Source organism: Mesoplodon densirostris, chromosome 8 (genome assembly GCF_025265405.1).
Source record: "Mesoplodon densirostris isolate mMesDen1 chromosome 8, mMesDen1 primary haplotype, whole genome shotgun sequence".
NCBI classification, from domain to species: Eukaryota; Metazoa; Chordata; class Mammalia; order Artiodactyla; family Ziphiidae; genus Mesoplodon; species Mesoplodon densirostris.
The window spans coordinates 8,661,523-8,685,187 of NC_082668.1; the positions used below are offsets into that span (position 1 = coordinate 8,661,523).

General features: G+C 43.9%; 1 protein-coding gene across 1 annotated transcript in view; it reads right to left on the reverse strand.

Annotated features, from left to right (window-relative positions):
- The window catches only part of ARMC9 (armadillo repeat containing 9), a 142,113-nt gene that overhangs the window by 55,929 nt on the left and 62,519 nt on the right, over positions 1-23,665 (reverse strand). Inside the window, 4 exon segments of the mRNA XM_060106995.1 lie at positions 11,338-11,393; positions 14,873-14,963; positions 20,768-20,842; positions 22,292-22,368. Of these exon segments, the coding sequence (XP_059962978.1) occupies positions 11,338-11,393; positions 14,873-14,963; positions 20,768-20,842; positions 22,292-22,368 (299 nt within the window).

Below are 23,665 nucleotides of genomic sequence, written 5' to 3' on the forward strand. Positions count from 1 at the left end.
GCAAAAAACAAAAAACAAAGAAACAAACAAAATTTCTAGAACTGTTAAAATTTAAGAATCATTTATTTTAAGATAAAAAAAATTTTTTTATAAAGTCTTTTTCTTATACTTTTAAGGATGGATCATGGGCTTAAAAAAGAATGATCAGGGCTTCCCTGGTGGTGCAGTGGTTGAGAGTCCGCCTGCAGATGCAGGAGACACGGGTTCGTGCCCCGGTCCGGGAGGATCCCACATGCCGCGGAGCGGCTAGGCCCGTGAGCCATGGCCGCTGAGCCTGAGCGTCCGGAGCCTGTGCTCCGCAACGGGAGAGGCCACAGCAGTGAGAGGCCCGTGTACCGCAAAAAAAAAAAAAAAAAAAAAAAAAAAGAATGATCATTTGTTATAAAGCAAAAACTAACACACCATTGGAAAGCAATTATGCTTCAATAAAGATGTAAACACACACACACACACACACACACACACACACAAAAGAATGATCAGAGGACTCAATTTCTCAACCCACAGCTGCACCATTTATATGAAAAAATGCTGAAAAAAAATGAAACCAACTTATCAGAAAGGTCGCTGACTCATGGAAGGGAGGAATCTATTCCAGGAAAGCTGGGTGAAACTGCAAATAAAAAACAAAATTATGATGGAAGTTATCTTTCCCTCAGTTTTATAGATGTCAATAATTTACCTTATATAAACATTTGAATAGTATTATAAAGCCAGTTAAGGTATAATTTTGAGACCAATCATTCAGAGTCCAAAGAAAAAGAATTTATGGGCCTCCCTGGTGGCGCAAGTGGTTGAGAGTCCGCCTGCCGATGCAGGGGATACGGGTTCGTGCCCCGGTCTGGGAGGATCCCATATGCCGCAGAGCGGCTGGGCCCGTGAGCCATGGCCGCTGAGCCTGCGCGTCCGGAGCCTGCGCGTCCGGAGCCTGTGCTCCGCAACGGGGGAGGCCACAACAGTGAGAGGCCCGCATACCGCAAAAAAAAAAAAAAAAAAAAAAAAAAAAAGAAAAAGAATTTAAATATTTTAAACATAGATGTGACTGAGTTCTTTAAAAGTCAAAAACTGAAAATTTGTTTGTTATAACTTTTCAGACTAGAAATTAAAAAGCCACTGAAGCTGCGTTATGGGCATACAGGAACTGTGTATTCTTTTTCTTTTTCTGTAAATCTAAAATTATCCCCACACCCAAGCCCAATTATTTAAAAAACAAAGACACTGAAGACCTTAAAGTGTACGTTATTATATTGTGTTGGTCCAAGAAAAATACACAACAGCCTTGTAGAGCCAATACTACTGAATGCCGGCTGGACGGAAAGTTAGCAAAAGAAATTACAGCATGCTCCTTCTCAATGAAACAGTAGCTTGCCGAATTAAAGATTAAGCTGCAAACATGAATGCTGAGTTAATATCTCATCTGCAGAGGTATGCCTGGACCTGCTGTTTGGCTTGTATTCATCCAGTATCAACAGTAACTAGTCATTAAAGACCTTTTATGTAAATACTTGGCAGCAAAACACAAGTGACACTAGCTGAAATACCGCATGGAATACCTTTATTGACTTTCATGGTTTAACCTGATACCTGAACATATGGTGCAAAAGCAAAGGAGGGTAAAACCACTAGTTCCATAGCATCAATCAGGGCATTGCTAACAAGCTCTAGTAGTAGTCACTGTATTCTCCATTACCACCACAGATAGCTAGATAGATAGATAGACAGACTTATAGATGAATAATAGAAAAATGATAGGTAGATAGGTAGGTAGATAGATAGATGAAAGATGATAGAGTTTCATTTAAGAAGTCCTCAGTGAAGCAGCAGGAATTAATGTTATTAAATCTTGATTCTCCTGGCCTGTCTTTTTAGCATTCTGTGCGAGAGGATGTACATGATAGTTATCTTGAAGAAAGCATTTGTGTGGTTATTTGATTTGCAAGCTGAATTAGGCACTTTTTTTTCGAGAAGCATCACTTTTACTCAAAAGAATGACATAAGAACTATGTTATGCAGACTTGGGTATTTGGCAGACATTTTCTCAAAAATTGATGAGGTGAGCCTGTCACTTCAAGGAAAACAACTGATAGTATTTGTTATCAATAATAAAATTTGAACTCTCAAGAGAAAACAAGAATTTCAAAAAACTTGTACCTACTACTGTGGGCTTGATAGCTTCCCAACACCTAAAGACTTTTCTGATGAGATCAGTGGTGATATTAACAAACGCAATTTGGAAGGATGTTTTATAATAAAATACGGCTGGAAGAACTGCAAAAGTGCAAAACCATTATTTCCCCAGCTATCAATGCATGAAAATACAAAATCACATGTGGGTGAAAGAGCAATTGAAAGGGTGAAAGAGCAATTGAAAGTGCAAAACAGGCAGGATGCCAGCAGGAATTGTGAAGTAAGCACTTTTGAAAATCCATTCTCCATAAAAGCAAGAACACTGGCAAAAATTGTCAAAATCAATTTCTTCAGGACTTTGAAAATTAACCAAAGGCTGCAACAATCTGAGGAGTGTTTATTCAAGAAAAAACCTGGCTCTCAGTAAGAACAGCAAATGTTGTGGCATTTAAACTTGCCCTGCTCCTCTCACTCTCTCCCTAGGCGCCTGAAAACCACCAGCTCTGCAATCAAAGTGAAAACCAGCATCCAAGCAGTCACTGGAGTGAGCAGACAGGTTTTAGGCACCCTAAAGGCCTCATTCTCAGAAAACGGTCATGTTTTGACCTGTCTGGCAATTTCCTGGAAAACCCTCTCATAGAATTTGTCTTTATTTAACCCACTAGTTTACTTGGGGTCAACTCATAGGCTTTGTTGAAAACACACTCTTAAATAATCAGTGGGTGAAGAAATCACAAGAAAAAGTAAAAAATACTTTGAGATGGATGAAAATGAAGACACAACCTTCCAAAACTTATGAGGTGTAGTAAAAGCAGTACTCAGAGGGAAATTTATAGCTGTATATATTTAATGTATTTAATGCCTACATTAAAAAAGAAGAAAGATCTCAAATCAATAAGCTAACTTTATACCTTAAGAAACCAGAAAAAGAAGAGCAGAAGGAAGGAAATAATGAAATTAGAGATAAATGAAATAGAGAATAGAGAAACAATAGAGAAAAATCAACAAAAACAAAAGTTGGTTCTTGTAGAGATCAACAAAACTGACAAAACTTTAGCTGGACTGATTGTGTTAGTCAGCTTGGGCCGCCATCATAAAATACCACAGACTGAGTGGCTTAACCAAAAGAAATTTATTTCTCATAGTTCTGGAGGCTGAGAAGTCCAAGATCAAGGTGCAGGCTGATTCACTTCCTGATGAGGGTTCTTCTCTTGGCTTGCAGACAGCCACCTTCTCTGTGTCCTCACATGGTGGCGAGAGAGACAGAGTACTCTGTAGTGTCCCTTCTTATAAGTATACTAATTCTATCAGATCAGGGTCCCGCACTCATGATTTCATTTAACCTTAATTACCTCCTTGTAGGCCCTGTCTCCAAATACAGCCACACCGAGGGTTAGGGCTTCAACATATGAATTAGAGGGAACACAATTCAGTCCATAGCACTGACTAAGAAGAAGAGATAAGACTCAGATTAGTAAAATCAGGAATGAAAGGTGGAATACTACTGCCCTTACAGAAATGAAACCGTAAGAAAATACTATGAATAACTGTACACCAACAATTTGATGTCTTAGATGAAATGGACAAATTCCTAGAAGGACACAAATTACAAAAACTGGCTCAAGAAGAAATAAAAAATATGAATAGACAGACATATAATAAGTAAAGAGATCAAGTTAGTAAAAACAAAAACAAAAACAAAACAAAGCTTCCCACAAAGAAAAGCCCAGGTCCAGAAGGCAGCACTGGTAAGTTCTACCAAATGTTTAAAGAAGAATTAACAACAACCCTTCACAGACTCTTCCAAAGATGGAAGAGGCGGGAACACTTCCCAACTCATATTATGAGGTCAGTATTACCCTGATATCAAAACTAGACAAGGATATCACAAGAGAAGTCAAACGACAGACTGCTATCTATTATGAATATAGATACATAAAACCTCAGAGATACTAGCAAACCAAATCCAGCAACATATGAAAGGGATTACAAATCATGAAGAAGCAGGATTTATCTCAGAAGTTCAAGGGTGGTTTACCATATGAAAAGCAGTCAGTGTAATACACCATATTAATAGAATGAAAGACACCCCCCCACACACACACACATGATCACCTTAATTGATGTAGAAAAGGCATTTGACAAAATTCAACACTTAACAAAGCTGGAAAAGAAGGGAACTTTCTCAAACTGATAATGAGCATCTACAAAGAACCCTCAGCTAACATCATACTGGACAGCTAACATCATAACAAGGTACTGGACATACTGGAAAGACAAACGTTCCCCCTAAGATCAGGAAAAGACAAAGGGTCCACTCTCACCAATTCTATTCAACACTGTACTGGAACTTCTAGCCAGGGCAATTAAACAAGAAAAGGATATAAAAGACATCTAGATTGGAAAGGAAGAAGTGAAAATATCTCTATTCGCAGATGACATGGTGGTGTATACAGAAAATCCAAAGGAATCCATCACAAAACAAAACAAAGAAACAAAAACTTTTAGAGCTAATAAATGAGTTCAGTAAGGTTATAGGATACAAGATCAGAATACTAAAGTCAATTGTATTTCTATACACTAGCACTGAGCAATCAGAAAATAAGATAAACAAAATGAAAAATAGATGAATAGATTTTAATTAACAGAATAAAAAAGGTTTATTGATATAGTTTCTGATTCCACATTGCAACTAACCTTTAATAAGCTATCACTTGTCCAGTTTTGAAGTAGTATCAAAGAAAAATATTTCTATCCCAAAAGGCTATTAAAATACTCCAACAATTTCAACTACATAAATGTATGAGGCTAGATTTTCTTTATATCCTTCAATCAAAACAACATATTGCAACAGATAGAACCCAGAGGCGGATTTGAGAGCAACTCTTTTCTAATCCAGATATTAAAGAGATTTGTAAAAATAAAATACAATGCTACTCTTCTTAATAGCTTTTTGTTTTGTTTTGTTTTGGAAAATAATTCTTTTAAAAAATATTCTATTTACATTGACATGTAATGGGTTTATTACTGTCATTTTATTTTATTTTTATTTTTCTGGCTGCACCTCGAGGCTTGTGGGATCTTAGTTCCCTGACCACGGATTGAACCCGGGCCCTGGCAGTGAAAGTGCCAAGTCCTAACCACTGGACCACCAGGGAATTCCCTATTATTGTCATTTTAAAATTAATAAGTACATTTTATCAGTTTTATATTCTAATTTAGCAAACATTAACAGGCAAAATACACATAAACAAAAGCTCTTCACAATATTCAATAATTTTAAGAGTATAAAAGTGTTCTACAACCAAAAATTTGAGGACAGTTATTTCAAACCTACATAAACATATATTTTTTCTTTTACATGTATAAAATATTTAATAATCAAATTTTAAATGAAAAAATGAAATCTTAGAGGAAAATCTAGGCGAGACTACATGTAAAATTTAGCGTTAAGGGAAACCTTAATCAGGATAGAAAACCCAAAGGGTACAAAAGAAAAGCCAAGATATTTGTTTTTAAAATTTTTTTAAAAGATTTATGACAGGGCTTCCCTGGTGGCACAGTGGTTGAGAGCCCACCTGCCGATGCAGGGGACATGGGTTCATGCCCCGGTCCGGGAGGATCCCACATGCCGAGGAGCGGCTGGGCCCGTGAGCCATGGCCGCTGAGCCTGCGCATCCGGAGCCTGTGCTCCGCAACGGGAGAGGTCACAACAGTGAGAGGCCCGCGTACCGCAAAAAAAAAAAAAAAAAAAAAAAAAAAATTATGACAAAAGAAGTTATAAAAATATGTCAGTAAATAAAAGATGCATCTTTAAAATAGTTGCAATTAAGGTGAAAAAGGATCAATATCTATAATATACAGAGAATTCATATGAACCGACATGGAAAGACAAATGCAATTTTAAAAATAGAGAAAGGATAGGAATGTGAAATTACAGCATAGCAAATCCAAATATCCAATCAAATAAAGACACTCAAACTCACTACTCAATGGAGATGCAAAATTAAAATAACAATGAGATCCACTTTACCACCATTAGATTGGCAAAAATCAAAAGAGTAATGTCACCTATCGCTGGTGGAGATGGAGGGAAAGGCTCCTCTCCTGCTCTGCTAGTGAAATCTGAATTGTTACAGCCTTTCTAAAAAGCAGTCTAGAAAAATGTATTAACATTAAAACACACATACACTTCAACCCAGCAACAAAAGCCCATGTTAGTAAAAGCACCACTAAATAAGGATGTATTTGCAAAGATGTTTACTTCAGCATTGTCTGAAGTAGCAAAAATTGGGAAAACTGCACATGCACAGCATTAAAAGGAATCCCAACTGCTATGCTGGTTGATTCAGAGGGATTTCCAGAAGATATTAAGAGGGGTAAAAGGCAACACTGAGGATGTGTGTGTTTGCATCTGTGTGTTATTTTGTAAAACAAATACTGACAAAAACATCCAGGACTATGGTACATATGTTTGTGTACCTTATAAGAAAAGTATGAAAGCACATACGCATGCTAGGTTGTTAATATGGGTTTCGTGGGGGCATCACTGTGGGTCGGGGAGAAGCAAAGGACAAAGCTCATGCTGCCTCCTCTAGAAGATGCCTTTCCTGCTTTCCTGACCACATCCTTCTTTCAGCAATCCAATCCACTCACCTTTCACCCTCGGTGAGGCAAAGTGCTGTCCAAACAGCCACTTTCCAGTTTTCTCTGAGTACTCGGAATTTCTGCAGCACTTCTTGTTTCTATCACATTCACGGACCTAGGAGCGCATGTTTATTTTCTATTATTTGCTAACTGTTTGTATATGTGTTTATATATGTCTCGCAAGAGACAAAATCATGTAGTGGTTAACAGTGTGGACAAGTCAGACCACCTGGGTTTGGTTCCTGGCTGCATCACTTAATTATCAGCTGCGTGAACTCGGCAAGTGACGTATTTTCTCTGTTTCCCTGTCTGTGAAATGGAACAATAACAGCACTATCACCGGGTTCTTGTGAGGAATAAATGGATAAATAGTACATGTAAGGTGCCTAGAACAGTGCCTGGCACGTGGTGATGCTACACAAGCTCTTATCAGGGTCTTTATTACCTCACCTATCTGGATTTTAAACTCTTAGAGTCATTTTAAACCACAGATACTCTTAAATTTCTTTTGGATCCCTTCCCCATTATTTCCTAGAATAATGTTATTTTAAGGTCCTCAAATATTTGTTGAATAAGCAAGTGAATGGCTCTTAGATTTCAGAAGTCTATGGAGAAAGGAACTGCCGAGCACATGATTGTCACTTTTATGGCCACCAGTAAGTAAATGTCCATCGCCGATCTAACCCAGCCTTTAAACCTATTTTGTTAAGAGGGGAGAATATTTGTCTTAAAATCAATCTTCTGGAATAGCACAGAAAGGCCTTTCATTTCCACTTACAAAGCCACTTATGAGCTAGACACAAGGAACTCGCCTCAAACTGTAAGAAAACGTGAGCTATTGGTGGTGAGAATACTGGAATCAGGACTCCTTGTGATTCACCATTGACCCTTTGGGAACATATTATCTACGTTTAATATAAAAATAAACTGTATTAGATAATAACACATTTCTTCAAAGCACTAGGTGAGATGCGTTGGAACCCTTAAATTGTTGTTGTCATTTGTCCATTCTCTCCTAGGTACTGTCCAAGCTTATCTAGTGATAGTTTTTTTTCCTCTGGAGCTTTAAATGGTCCAAGAAGAGTATAAGAAGCAATTTAGAAAATAATGAAAACACCTGTCCTTCTGAGATGCCATCCTCTCTCTCTCCTCCTGCTTTGAATGTTCAACCTTTCCCGCCCAACTGGATCCTTCCCAAACAGCATTTTAACATGCTTAGGTATCTCCCAAATGAAAACAAAACAAAAATGCCCCATTTAGCCACCATCCAACTCTCTTCCCCTGCTCATAGCCAAATCTGTGGGAAGAGCTGTATGGACTTATTAGCTCCATTCTCTTAACTTCCCACCTGCTCCTCAACTACTCAGTTTGGCTTTTGCCTCATTAGTCTTCAAAAATGCTCAGCAGCCAACCTCCGTCCACTAAATCCAGCGTGCCCTTCTTACTTCTCGCCTCATGTGGTGAGTCTGCAGCTCTGGGCCCTGCAGATCCAGGCCTTTCTTCACCTCTCAGCCACACTTCCTCATCCCCAGACTTCACCCAGGGAATTTCCGGTGTCAACTAAGAGGGTGTAACTTTCCACACCTTTCTGCTATGTATATATAAGCAGGTATATAATTCATCAGGATGTGTGTTTAGAAGTTTGTTTTTTGAAATTGAGTCATACTGCTCATGTTACTTTGCAATTTCCTTTTTCCATCTGACGTTATATCTTAGACAGCCTACAAGTCAGAAAAAAACTAACTCTAGTTAACTTTTTATGTTGGTATGTGTATGTATATATATTCAGGCATAACTAAATAAGTGTTAATACATCAGGACAAGTCATTACATTTTTACAAATTAGAGAGAAAAATCAGATTTTGCATCTGGGGATCCTTGAGAGTCTCCAGCGGAGCAGGACCAGTGGCCGAAGTTGCAAGGGCACAGATTTCAGCTCAATGTAAGGCAAGGCAGCCATAATTTACCCTGGCCTCTGGCCCCTCCTAGAGCCATTTTACCTTTAGTGGCACTAAGCAGCTAACTGCAAACAGTGGCTTCGTTATCTGCGTTTTGGGTTTAAATAATTTTGCTGTCTCCTTCAAAGTTGTCACCTTGGGAAGTGACAGCCACATTCCAACAACAGTGTGACTTGCACAACTGATTTTTGGAGATTTTCCTGTAGTCTAAGCATCTTTCACTTTCTCCCCACACCCATACCTCCCCCCACTCCCGCCCCCAGTTCAAAAAGTAACACCTGGCCTTGGGGAAAGCTGAGTAAAGTAGAGACCTGCTGGCTCCTTCCCAGGTCGTCCTGGCTAGTCCTCCACAGTACGCGTCAGGACCATGACAGAGGGAGAGCCCAGAACCTGCTGACCTGAGCTCATCACAGAGAGTCAAGTTTTGGCTCCAAATGACAGGTCCTTTCCTTATAATTTTCCAGCTAAACCCTTTCAAGAATCTTCTGAAAATTCTAGTTATCACAACAAATATTTTCAAACACTAGCTTCTTAAAATAAAAATCTGCAGAGTAGCAAAAAGTCCAGAAAATTAAAAGATGTCTATATTCCTTCATTTACCATAGACTATAACTGTAGTTAGAGTCGACTATAACTTCCACAGGGAAATTTCCAGAAGTTGAATTCCCATCATTAACAGCTGAACCAGATGAATTTTCCCTTGCAGTACAAAAACAAAGGGGTTAATCGCAATAAAATAAAACCACCCCACAGTGATAACAGATAGGGGGGAAAAACAGATCATGAGGGGAGCTTTTTTTGGACAAAAAGTTATTGGAATTAAATAATTAAGATATTAACTCAAAGTATAATATAAAACAGTGCTGAAGGGCGAGACACACAGGCGGTGTCTTTTCACAGTCCTGAGAAGGCCAGTGAGTCAGGGAACTGGGTTCTTTCCAGGGTTGGCAAACAATGGCCTGTGGCTGTTAGGCCAGTAATCTAAGAAGGATTTTCACATTTTTAAATGTTTGAAAAAAAATTTTAATGACATAAAAATCATATGAAATTCAAACTTCAGGACGCATTAAAAAGAAAAAAAGGTTTATGGCAACACAGCCACGTTCAACCATTCATGTATTGTCCATGGCTACCTTGTGTTACAACGGGTGGATCTGGGTGGATGAAACTGACGGTGTGGCCGGCAAAGCCTAAAATATTTACTAGCTTCCTCTTTATAGAAAAAGTCTGCTGATCCCTGTTCTAAACCAGATTTTACTGCCATCAGCTCTGTGTGACCTTAGGCTGGCCTCCTCCCTTCTCTGGATCCACCTTTGTAGAGGAAGGGGCCTGGAGAAGGTGCTGGCCAGTTCTGGAAGTCCAGAGCTGCAGGGAGCAGGGGTACCCGCTGGCGCCACCTACAGCCCATTAGGAAAATGGCAGGCGGGAGGCTGTCTGCAGAGGGACCATCACTCACAGATCTGTCCTCATTGGTGGAGCCGTCCTCGTTGGTGGAGGGCTCTTAAATGAACTGTCTCCCCTAACTGATGCCATCAATGAACAAAAACCTGGCTTCTACACACCTTTTACATGGACAGACCACAACTCCAAAGAACAACTGATCTTCCAGCGTTCACTTCAGGAATAAATGCTCCCCACAAAATAGAGGGAATGCAAATCACTTATGACCACAGAGAACAAGAGAGGACAGCCATGTATGGGTTTTTTAGGTCTGAAGGAAAAATAATGAAATAGCTTGTCATGTGAAAATCCATTTACAGCCCATGAGTCACCATTCTCTACACCACCTACCTCACAGGACTCACTCAGGCGCCCTCCTTCTGAACCTTCACGCTCTTAAAAACCAGGTAAGCAGATTTTTCACAGCTGAGGTAACCCACACCACAGGAATGCAAATGACAGGGTAAAGTGGTAGGTTCTGCCAGCTCTGAACCACGCCCCGGACTCCCACCCTGGAGATTCTCCCAGGAAGCCTCCAGGCCCAACGTTCACACTCACGAGGAAGACAGGGGAGGCTCGCACCCCTTCAGAGCAAAAGACTCAGCTGAAGACCTGTCATCTTTCAGCCTCCCATCAAGCCAAGCGCCGCCGAGTGTGGTCTCTCCATGCTGGCTGCACCAAGCCCACCGAGGTGCGGCCGACAGTCTCCAGACATGCCACCCGCAAGTCCTCCCACCCTGCAGCCGCGTGTGGGTGGAGTCTAACTGCCCCCCGCCCCCTGCCCCCGGTCTGGGCGGGTCTTGGCACATGCCCCGAGCAGACCGCAACGTAAGTGATGTTCCGAGGAAGCTTTCACTTCTTTCCCCTTGGAGCCCGGCCCCCAACCAATAAGGCAGTCCGGGATGGACCGCTGAGTGATTAGAGGCCACGTGGAGAGGGGCTGTGGCGGACGCGATGCCAGCTCAGACGTGGAGAAGATCCACTGACACCCCAAGAGAGACCAGCAGGAAACCACCCAGCTGAGCTCTAGCCGACCCACAGAATTGTGAGAAGTAACGTAGCAGGGACTGAAAGCTCCGTTTCTGGACTAACTTTCCAAGGCAAGTAAGAGACTCAGAATAGTTGGCCCGAGTTTTCAATGTGGTGTCAAGAGCCTCCAACTTACTTCATCATCTTCATCTTCGTCATCATCAGATTCAAGAACACCGTCCAGTAGCTCTTCTACAAAGAAAAAAATCAATGAATACTGCAACCACAGTTGGGAGCCTTGGTCAACAAAATCCTTTAGCTGCTGCAGAGACAGGTAAACGAAGCCTGTGAGTCCCCGGGGCCAGAGCAGCTGACCTACTCAGCACCTTCCTTATTACCACTCATTTCTTGAACAGACGACATGGAAGTAAAGAAAGCCGGAGAGAAGAGGAAAGGAAATCCAACAGGAAATAGGAGGCCAGAAGGAAACAAAGGCGCTGAAGAGACTGTCCAGCACACTTAGGAAGGCGGTAGGTGCACCTAGACTTAACCAAAGCCCAAAACCATTTCCTAGAAGGGAATCCGGAGAAACGCCAGGACTCCCGTTGTCCTCGACGCAGCCCCCATGCTGAAGGGAAGGACTCCACTGACCCGGCTGGACCGAAGCCAGCAGGACACTCACAGGGCTCGCATGCCTACCGTGGGCTGTGCCGTTGTCCCGGAAGCTACTTTGCATACTGGAGGCTGTTGTGTCACCTGCATCTGGGTGGGAGCTTGATTACCCAACTTCTATGCCCTCCCAGCCCCTGCTCCTTCCCACCTTCGGTATGTGGCTTTCACAGTGGGGAGGCTGCTATATTTACCAACAGTAAATTAAACCTTTCTTCTTCAAATATGGAAAGGCCTTTTTTTTTTTTTTTTTTTTTTGAATCTCAGATATTTCATGAGGCCACAGGCTAGTCTAGCCACACTGCCCCCTCCCCTGAGCCTGGGGCTCAGACTCAACCTACTTTAGGAACAATGTGCAGTCCTGTGAACTCAAGTCCCTTACAAGCCTCAGCTCCTCCTCTCAGGGAGGACGGGGACACGAGCCCTGCTTCCCACACTGCTCCCTGGGCTGTGGGCCCAACAACAGGGCGCTTGAGTTACCAGCATTCCTTCTTTCCTGAGGGCCCTCCAGGGAAGCCGGCTCCACCTTGCTCTGCCCAGTGACCAGTCAGGTCGCCCTGTCCTCTCTTTGGTGACCGGCTGGTATCTGCCGGTCCCCGTTGCTGAGCGCTGGAGTCACGGACAAAACTCCCTGCTGCTGCTGGCCATTCACTTCCACTTGTCACATCACCAGGCCGGGAGTTCCCCTTAGGCTTCGCCAGAGCAGTCCTTCCCCTCCTGCGGGGTTAAAGTTCTAAAACACATGGGAATTTTTGTACTTGAGGACCTTAAAACTCCACTAGAAAAAGGGTGCTAGAGGATTGAGATGGACTTGAATTATGAAAACCCATGTACATGTTTTCATGTTCACTAAAATAAAACAAGAAAGTCGATACTCTAAAAAAAAGATTGTAAAATCTAAAACTAGATTTACTAGTTTAAGATTCACCTATCTTGAACTAGTAAATGACTCATAACGCACACTCGGCTATCAATTTCCCCTTGAGGATGAAGACTGGACTGGATGGAAACTCTCCAGCTCTCCCTCCTCTAGGTTTAAGCATGATGCGTGTAGATTCATTTTGACTTGATGGCTGTTGACAGGTATCCTAAGGTATTTATGTGTATGTATCTGGTCCTCCACCTAAATATTCAATGACTTTCTAATTTTGCTTCCAAGGAGCCGACTCCTGGGTAATCGTCTCTGGAGTCCTGCCACCGTCCTATGGATACAGAACAGCTTCTGTGCTTGAAATGAAAAAGAACTACTGTAGGCACTCCATTTAAACTGGAACTTCCGGAGCTGAGCAGGTGGAGCCCAAGTCTGTCCTGAATACACAAGGTTGTAAGGCTTTGGCTCTGTGCAGGACAACTTCTTGCTAAAGCACATCCCTTACAGAAACGTAGACTGACTCCTCGTCCTCACATTCGTTAGTGTGCTGGTCCAAGGGCCAGCTTTATGTAAGAGGAAGAGATGTTTTCTTGGCCAGAGAGACAAGGCACACTGCCTTCTGGCTGCCTGGGAGGAGGGAAGACTGACAAGGAAATAGAGGTGAGTGTGTCTTGACAGACTGACTGAAACAGAGTCAGCCTTGAAGAAGGTTCCCAACCCAAGCCTGACCCTGACGCTGCAGAGGACTCCTGGCCTGGGAGGGAGGTCTCGGCATAGCTAGTGACCTCGGAGCAGATAGGCGACAACTTTTCCCAGCATTCCCCTGCCTTCCCAAACTGTGGTCTACATAGAGAAGGTTAGGGAGTAACCTCGGCCAGGACTAAGGTTAGGTTTTATTTCCTTTTATTATTTTTTTCAATATGCCCGCCTAGCAGAATGGAAGTGCAAAGTCAGAAATGCAGTTGCTGCAGAAAATACAAATCTGTTCCTTCCCCACCTGAATCTGGGATGAATTATACTTGCTCCATAAAAACCAAAGGGGAGGACATTCAAGTGGAAATGGGCCCCCAGCCTGACGGCAGCCAAGGCTTAACCTCACCGGCTGCTCTCCTGGCCGCCTCCTGTTGATGGGGAGCCCTCTAACCCACCCCTTCCGCCTCTCCATTTCTGTGTTCCCCCGAGGTAGGGCTGCACACTGGAATCACCTGGGAGTTTTAAACACTATTCATACCTGGGGCTCCTCCAGAGATTCTGATTTAATTGGCATGGGGTGCTACCTTGGGGGTTTTCAAATCTCCCCAGGTGACTGCCCTGTGCAGCCCCAGCTGTGAACCAGGAGCTGGGAGAGCCACCTGTGGGCTTCCTCCAGTGAAGGGCTTCAGGCATTTCCCTTTTGCTTGGCCTTGGTCAAGCTGCTGCCTTGGAATTAGAGATCAGGAGATTCATTTTTTACCTGCGTTCGTGTGAGGAACAGAATCTGTGCACTTGGACTTTCAGTGATGTGGACAAGGGCATGCAGAAAGACATAAGTGACAAACTTGACCCTGGATGCTGGCAGTGCCAGGTGCCTCTGGCTTGTGTACAAGTCAGGATCAAGGCATCAGGGGGCCACAGAAAGAGCTAAGAGTGTCCCCACCACCCGGTCCCATCCAAGGCTTCCTTTACCTTCCTTTCCTGCTTATTATGGGATGTGGGTGGTCACAGTAATGGAAGAAAGGGGATCATATCCTCCCACGTTGCTGGTTGGCAACATGAATTCTTCTGGAGTGAATGAACGTGGGAGGACGAGGGCCTTTTCCATGGTGGTGCCGGAAAGATTGGCATCTGTTTTCATTATCTGACCCTCGGACCCGGGGACAGCCGCCCTAGTGGTCTGGGGGAAATAATTAGGAGGGGGGAGGCCCACATAAAGAGAACTTCCAGTTAGAAAAGGGTTTCTGCAACTGCTTTTGAACTCTCTTTGTTGACTATAAGCCAAAAGTGTGATGAGAGACTATTGATCATGGGACAAAGTGGCCTTGGTTACCTGGCTGAACTTCCATTTGTGGGTTCACTTGGGTCTCCTCACCTCCCTTAAGGCCTCTTGAATGAACTCTAAGACATGACAAGCCCCTCTAAGAAAGCCCATGTGTCTTTCTAGCATATGTGAAAGATTCAAAAGATACATAATAGATTCTTGCATTAAACAGACCTGAATTAAGCTGCTTGATGATAAATTCAATCTGGCGGATCATTTCAGCATTGCCTTCTTTGATGAAGCAGCAAAGGATGTCTTCCATTCCCTAGAAGGATTGGAGAGAGTAAGAGTTAACATTTCAGTTTTGGGGGGAAACTACTTTTCAATGGAGTAGTTTCACCTCATCAAAAAAAACCCAGGGCTTCCCAGGTGGCGCAGTGGTTAAGAATCTGCCTGCCAATGCGGGGGACACGGGCTCAAGCCCTGGTCCGGGAAGATCCTACATGCCGGGGAGTAACTAAGCCCGTGTGCTACAACTGAGCCTGTGCTCTAGAGCCCGAGAGCCACAACTACTAAAGCCCTCAAGCCTAGAGCCCGTGCTCCACAACAAGAGAAGCCACTGCAATGAGAAGCCCGCGCAACCCAACGAAGACCCAGTGCAGCCAAAAGTAAATAAATAAATTTAAACAACAACAACAAAAAACCCCAAAAAACAAAAAAACTTTTTTTTTTCAGGAGGAAGGGGTATGCACAATAAAAATCCTCTGCTCAGTTCTAAACATTCTTTTTGTCGTTTTTACAATTCACAAGGAAATTATTTTATTCTTGGTTGGCTATCTGACCTAATTATAACACATTTATTTTTTAAAAAGCTATTGTAAAATTTTACTGTGTAAGTCTTCCTTTTAGCTTTGGCAGTATGTCGTTTGGGGAGGTGGTTTCTCTCCCATGTTTTCCCTGTAGTTATACACTGCCTTCTGGATTTTAGGGCCAAAAATGGTCTTTGAAAAGTAAAACCACATGTTCAGAGAAGTAAAAGAAGAAATAGAACCTCGTTTTAAACAGCCATCATTCTTTTTCTATCAAAATAATTATAAAGTCATTACAGTGTGTATTATTTACTACAAAACACTGACATCAGAATTTTCAATTCTGACTAACAGAATTCCAGGGACATGTAGAGGTAAGATACTGATTTGACCATAAATGTCTATTTCCCCTCCTTCCTCTTTTCTGTGGGACTTGAATGTATGGTTGGAGCTGATGAGGCCTTCTTACCCCCACGAGGGGAAAGTGTATCTGATATTGAACCCAAAGCAGAGGGAGCAGAATACAGAGGTGCTGGTAGAGAAACGGATCAAGTGACATGTGAATCCTGATCAAGCTGTGCCTGAAGCTTGTGCCTGAAGCTTATGCCTGGACTTTTCAGTTACCTGAGCCAGTAAGCTCCTTTTTAGGTAGGCCAGTTTGGAATCAACAGCTCTAACCGAATCAAAGAAGTGCCAAGTGCAGTTTTGAACATGGTGAGTTCCCATGATCTAAAGCAGAGCATTACCTTCTAGAAAGGTTAAATCTGGATTGTAATTCTCATTTCCCCATAAACTAGCTGTGTGACCTTGGTCAAATTATTTAACTCTTCCCAGCCTTTTCCCTCAACTATAAAATAAGGATGGCAACTCAAGTTAACACGAGATTTTTAAAGGATATAATTGGGTGTTGGTTATGTAAATATGTATATTTGTCAAAATGCATTGAACTGTATATGTAAGGCTTGTGCATTTCACTGTTCATAATTATACCTAAAAAAAAAAAAAAGAAAAAGCATCTAATCTGAAGACTGGCACATAGGAGATGCTTAATAAACAGTTGAAACTGTGCTTGCTGTGTCTGGTAGGGGTTTCTGGCTCAGAAGAGAGAGCTGGTGGCTGAAGCAAGGGAGCAAACAAGGTTCCCGGTGGCCCCAGAGTGAGAAGAGAAGAGGGTTAGGACAGAGCCTTGGAGAACCTTTAGGTTGTTTCCTGTTTTCCACTATGATCAGTAATGCTGTGATGAATATTCTGATACATGAATCTTTGTTCATGTTTTTGTATGGAGCTTCAGAAGTGGAATTACTGGGCAAAGAATACTAATATTTTTGAGGACTCATACATATTGTCAAATTGCTTTCTAAAAATGCCATATCAATTTATCCTCTCAGTAAGATTTCCACACTAATTTTTTTTCCAATAAATTTATTTATTTCTGGCTGCGTTGGGTCTTTGTTACTGCATGCAGTCTTTCTTTAGTTGCGCCAAGCGGGGGCGACTCTTCGTTGCGGTGCACGGGTTTCTCACTGCGGCAGCTTCTCTTGTTACAGAGCACGGGCTCTAGAGCGCAGGCTCAGTAGTTGTGGCACACGGCCCCAGTTGCTCCGCGGCACGTGGGATCTTCCTGCACCAGGTCTCGAACCCGTGTCCCCCTGAATTGGCAGGTGGATTCTTAACCACTGCGCCACCAGGGAAGCCCTCCACGCTAATTTTGAAAGGCCCACACATAATGGATGCCATGGAATACAGCAAACAGGCTTACCAACTGTAATGGACAACTGTTACATTTGTAGCTGATGAACAGTTTTAAAACAGCTTCTCTACAATGTGTTCATTTCCCAAGGCCGCAGCCAGAATATTAGCATTCCCAGGCTCCCTGCAGCCAGGGTGCAGGCAGATGACCCAGGTCCTGCCAATCAACTGCACCCACGTGAGACTGATTCAGAAGCGGGCAGTGTGAAGAATCAGGCACACGGGGAACACACGTCCTTGTGACAGTTGGGCAGGCGGCATCCCGCCCTTCAGGGACAGCAGAGCAGAGTTTCTGGCACTGCAGCGTGAGCCTGGGCCCGGGGCATTGGTGCAAGGCACGGGGGGATATCACTGGAGCAGCCCCGGGGAGTGTGTGGGCATTTCTCCCTGCTTTGTGGCTTCTGAGCCCAGTTCCCTAGTTTTCCCAGAGACTCTTGAGAGCCTTGACAGAGCATCTGGTCTGCTCTAGCCCAGGGCGCAATGTTTGGCTGGGGTTTCGATCCCAGGGAAGAGCTCCTGGCCAACAATTACTCCAGCCCTGGGTGCAGGAGGCCTTGGGGTAGCATTAGGGTGGCCCTCTTGATCGCATCTGCTCTCCGGCCCCAGACCTTGGTGTTCTCTTAAAGTTTAAATGGGCCTCAGGGCACGCATGTATCTTTTTCTCCTTTTTTTTTTTTTTGTATTACTTTAAGACCACCATAGTGGCATTTGGTACTAATCTAAGTTTTATGTATTCTTTCTCATTTTCCACAAGCACACAAATGTTTTACACAGTTGCAGAGTTATTATAATGTCATATTCTGCTTTTCTCCCTCATTACACAATAAAGTTCCCATACTGTCTCATACTGCTTTTCTTAATTACCATCTTCAATAGCTACTAATACTGTGAGCAAAAGAACCACAATTTCATCAGCAATTCCTCTGTTACCAGACATTTATGTTCTGGTTTTTCATTATTATAAAAATATTGAAATGAGTCTCATCATGCACAGAGCTCTTCTCCTCTGCATCAATAACCAGAGGAAAAGGAATGAATCCAAAATATGTAGGTTTTCATAATTTTTCACATACACTGCTGGACTTCTTTCCAAAAGGACTGCGCTGACAGACACCCGGCACGGTCTGAACATCAGTTCTTCCCTGGCTTTGCGTGTGAGCAGATGTTAGGGTGGTGAGAATATGGATGATGTTCTCCTCACTGTCTGGTTTCCTTTATTACTGTTATATGATAAAGGAAAAGGATGTAATACCCTCTATCAATCTAAAAACCTCTTCAAGGGTAAGAGTGAAATGAGAGGAAATCTCAGGGTTTTAGAAAAACTCTGTTGAAGCCATATCCTCCTTTAGAGGCCTCTCTTACAAATAAATAGGTAACTACTTAGGTGAAGTGTCCAAAAGCTTCCTTCATTTGCTTATGACTTCGATCCCTGTTAAAATGCCAGAGGGAAGCGTATGCTACTTACACCTCTAAGTGGTCTACGTTTTCTTTTCAAAGTCAACAATTCAGAGGCTGTCTAGAAACATGTCAGAAACTATAAAGGAAGATATTAATGGATCTGACTATAATTAAAGCTGTCATATAACCAAAACCCCATAAGTAAAAGACCAATGAAAAATAGGGGAAACATTTGTGATATACGTCAAAAGATTAATAGCCCTAATTTCCCTTGCGACTTCTTTGATCCAGAGGCAACTTAGAAGTGAGTGGCAGCCAGGCTCCAAGACGAACCCCCCTCCTGGACTGCATGTTCCCGGGCCGTCCCTCCCACACTGCACCCGAGCCGGTCCTGTGGCCACTTCTCGGATTGGGTCATAAAGGAGACTGTGGCTGCTGTCTTGCTCACTCTCTGACTCTCTAGGATCCCTCAGGGAGAAGCCAGCTGCCATGTGGAGAGAAGCCCTATGCAGCAGTCCCCTGGCCAGGAGACGAGGTCCCCAGACAACAGCCAGCACGAGAGCGAGCTTGGAAGCGGATCCTTGTGCCCTCGGCTCCCCGGCTGAAGTCTTCACTAAAATCAAAGGAGAGACTCTTGGCCAGCACCACGCAGCTAATCTGCTCCCCAACGTCTGTCCTATAGAAACTGTGAGGCAGTACTTTTTTTTAAACCATTAAACTTTGGGGTAATTTTTTATGCAGCAATAGAAAACTAATTCGATTGTGCTGTTTAATTTCCAAACATTTGGGGATTTCCTAGATGCCTTATTATATTATGTTTATGTTTTTCATTATTATTTATTCAACCCTTTTTCTGCCCATTACCTCTCTCCCCTCTCCTTCTGGGGCTCCAATGACAGACGTGTGAGGCCTCTGGATATTGCTGCACAGGGCTCTGAGGCTGTCCCATTCTTCCATCTCTTTTCTCTCTGGCCTGGATGATCTCTAAGGGCCACCCCTCTCGTGTCCGACAACAGTGAGTCTCTTTTCCCCACTTGGTGCCTGTCCCTTTCCTGCCCTTAAGTCCGCCTTCTCCACATGCTTTTGGACTCCATGTCACCTCTGTTCTTTCTTTTTCTTCAACCTACATGTTTTTTTCCTTGTTCTCTGCCTTGGTTGACAATTCCTCCCTTTGACCTGAATGACCATAATGCAGAATTTAATCAAGTTTATCTTCCCCTGTTCTATATTGAAAAAGCAGATTTCTTTTTTTCTTTAAAAGCAGTAGGCAATTAAGTTTCATTGTTTACCGTGACCACACAGAATGGATCTTAAATAAGTTTTTGTCTCTGGCGTAACCGCCGATGTAACTGTAGATGACCCATTAGAAGATTTAGTAATTCTTCTAAGTAAGCAAAGCCAAGTGGAAGAACATGCCTCACTGGTCTCAAACTGAATTTAGCCTGCGTTCTGACGATGGAAATATATTTAATCCCTTCATTCTAAGCATTTAATACGCACACACGGTTTCACATGTCATAAGGAAAAAGGACAAAACTCCAGTGGTTTTGATTAGATCTAGAAACGTTTGTCATCTCAAAAGAAGATGCTAATCACCTGAGGTTTGTTTTATACTTCCAATATAAACACTAAAGTAAACACATTAAATATTCAGTTAACTCTTTTCCAACCAGAGAGTTTTATCAGTTTTATCTGTTCCACCTGATTGCTATCAGAATGCCTGCAGGTTAGAGGAGTGTTTTGATTGCCCCAGGTCTCACTGCCACAATTCCTCCAGGAAGCCTGGAGGTGAATTTGGGTGATGATTTTCTCCATTTCATCATTTTCTTGCTAAGTTTCTCCTACTATGAAATCCATAAGCATTCCCAAAGCCCCCAAGTAAAATGAGTCACTTAAATTTTTAAAAATGTCTACAACTTCCCAAAAAATAAACCTTCTAGGAACTTCTGACGCTGTGGTTCTTAATCCTGTCGGCTGGGATCCCTTGAGAATCTGATAAAAACGACAAACTCTCTCCCCAGAAAACTGCAAATATGTATTTGGGATACAGTTTCAGGGCGTTCAGAAGCTATCTGAAGCCCTTCCCTGGGGCCCCGTCAGGAACCCCTTGTTCTAACAGCCTCTGAACGTGGCACTGACAGAAGCTGACCAATCCCACAGCACATTTTCTTACCATTGCTCTTGCTTCTTCACGAATGGATGGAATAGAAAGGATGCTGTACAGTGCTCCATTCACATACGGCTGTATCTTTAAGGGGAGAAAAAACAGTCATTTTCAGGTTCTCAAATACCATACAACCCAAACGTCACACACTAGCCTTGAGAACAGCCTGGCTAGCGAGGAAGGCGAGCCCTGCCACCTTCACAGCTCCCTGAGCTCCAGGAGGCAGGTCTCCAAGTGACAGACACCTCCACTGGCACGCCCCAGGGCAACAGCTAAAACGAAGAGTTCACAACCAAGGGCATCATTCTCTCCCAAAGTTTACTCCCGTTACATGTCATTGCTGAATTAATGTCATCCTGATGACTCAGGCTAGAACCTTTGGCGGCGTCACTGATTCCTCTCTCTTCTTACCCTCCAGTGTTGGGTCTCCAAACCATCTTTAGTGGGAACCCTTCTTTTCCATAGGTGCCGCTAACAGTCCTTGTTCAGACATCATCGTCCATGACCTAGGCTACATGAGATCTCCAAAAGGGTCTCTCTGCCTTCTATGTTCACCCTTTAACCCAACCATCACATCATTGCCAAGATTCTACAGCATGGGCCAAATCACCCCTTCCCCAACCTCGGGAATCTTCTGTAGAAACGACCTGGAAAGTCCTGACTCCTTACTACAGGACACAGGGCCCTTCAAGGTCTGGCCTCTATAGCATCTTCCTCTGCTCCGTCCTGCCTGCCACTTGGAATTCACACTACACAGATTCCACTTAAGGGACGGCCTCTATTTTATTTAAAAAGGGCTTGCCTCCCATTGGCTAGAACACCGCATGGATGAGAGCAGAAGCCAGGACGGCCATCCTGCGGACAGTTCTGCAGGACTCTGACCCAAATGACACATGGGGTGAGCCAGCAGTGATGGGTGCCTACGCCCCAGAGAAGCTCCAGCTCGGGCCCTCGAGGGGGAAGTGCGGCCACGTCCGCCGAGGACGGCTGTGGCACAGAGGGGTGAAGGCAAGCAAACGGGGAACCCCTGGGGGACTGGATAAGTGAAACGGGAGGGCTGCCAACAAGGGGCTGCTGTGCAGCAGCGGGAGTTAAGGACCTAGGTGTACAGAAAGCACCAGAGAAAGGTCCTAAAGACACAGTGAAAATGGAAGAAAAGGATGAGATTTAGAGGGCAATGTTATTTATACAAATTGAACACACCCATAATATTAAATATACTTTCAGGTTACATACATGTCCATGGACATATATTAAACCCAGCAGAGGCGTGTCAACATGGTAGGAGGAGTGAAGCAGGGGGAGATGACCAGGAGGGAAAAATAACCCCAGGGAGGGAGCAGCACAGGCCAGCGAACGGCAGTTGTGCTCACAAACGGGAAGCCAGGGAACAGCCTCCTGCTCTGGGTTCCAGAATTTAAACATGATAAAAGCTCTGACATAGCTTATACAAATACTTGGAAGAGGGCAAGTGCAGTAAGTACCCCGGGCCACCCTCCCCCGAGCCCGGGGCTTACGGCGCTGACTGGGTACCTCGCGGTTTTCATGGCCGAGCAGATCCGAAAGAACTTTCAGCACGAGGCCCGCCACCTTGGCACACATGTTCTTCCCTTTAGGAGAAAAAGAGAGAAACAAAACAGGACATGTCTAGGGCATGGTGGCGCAGTGGTTGAGAGTCCGCCTGCAGATGCAGGGGACACGGGTTCATGCCCCGGTCCGGGAAGATCCCACGTGCCGCGGAGCGGCTGGGCCCGTGAGCCATGGCCGCTGAGCCTGCGTGTCCGGAGCCTGTGCTCAGCAACGGGAGAGGCCACAGCAGTGAGAGGCCCGCGTACCGCAAAAACAAAAAAACAAAAAACCCCCAAAAAACAAAAACAGGACATGTCTAAACTCAGAGGTACAGTTGCAGGTCAGGCAGACTTGAATATGAACCTTGGCTCCTCTGCCTGTGAGCTGTGTGACCTTGGGTGAGTCACTTCACCGACTTGGGGCCCAATTTCGTCCTCTGGGGTCCCTTGGGGATTATAATGTCCACCTCAAAGGGCTATGTAGAATTAAGTAGCTCAGTATATCTCAGTATGTGAACACTAAAGTTTCCCAAAGCAATATGAGAAAAGGAGACAGGAGCATGAGACAGAAAGAGAGCATCAGTTTTTTGTTTTTTGTATTTTTTTTGGCCGAGCGCCATGGCACGTGGGACCTTAGTTCCCCGACCAGGGATCGAACCTGCGCCCCCTGCATTGGAAGCGCGGAGTCTGAAACACTGGACCGCCAGGGAAGTCCCAGCAGCTCAGTATAGGGCAGCACACTCCCAGTGCTCAGTAAGTGGCGGCGGTTCTTATTATTCAGGAGGTCAGAGCTGTTCACTACACTGAAAGCACGATGAGTCAAAGGGCCATGCTCTCCTCCCAAGTGCACACGCCATCACTTAAAAATCCTCCAGCTGGGGCTTCCCTGGTGGCGCAGTGGTTAGGAATCTGCCTGCCAATGCAGGGGACACGGGTTCGAGCCCTGGTCTGGGAAGATCCCATGTGCCGCGGAGCAACTGGGCCCGTGAGCCACAACTACTGAGCCAGCACGTCTGGAGCCTGTGCTCCGCAACAAGAGAGGCCGTGATAGTGAGAGGCCCGCGCACCACGATGAAGAGTGGCCCCCGCTTGCCACACCTAGAGAAAGCCCTCGCACCGAAACGAAGACCCAACACAGCAAAAATAAAAAAATTTAAAAAATCCTCCAGCTATTTCAGGAATTCCAAACATCATCATGACAATCACTGCAAATAAACTGATGATATTTAAGAAAAGCCGATTATAATCTGATAAATGTTTTAAAGCTAGGAAATTTGCATATGTTATTTTTTTAAAAGAGAAGATAGAAGTCAGTCATTTAGTCAGTCAACAACACACA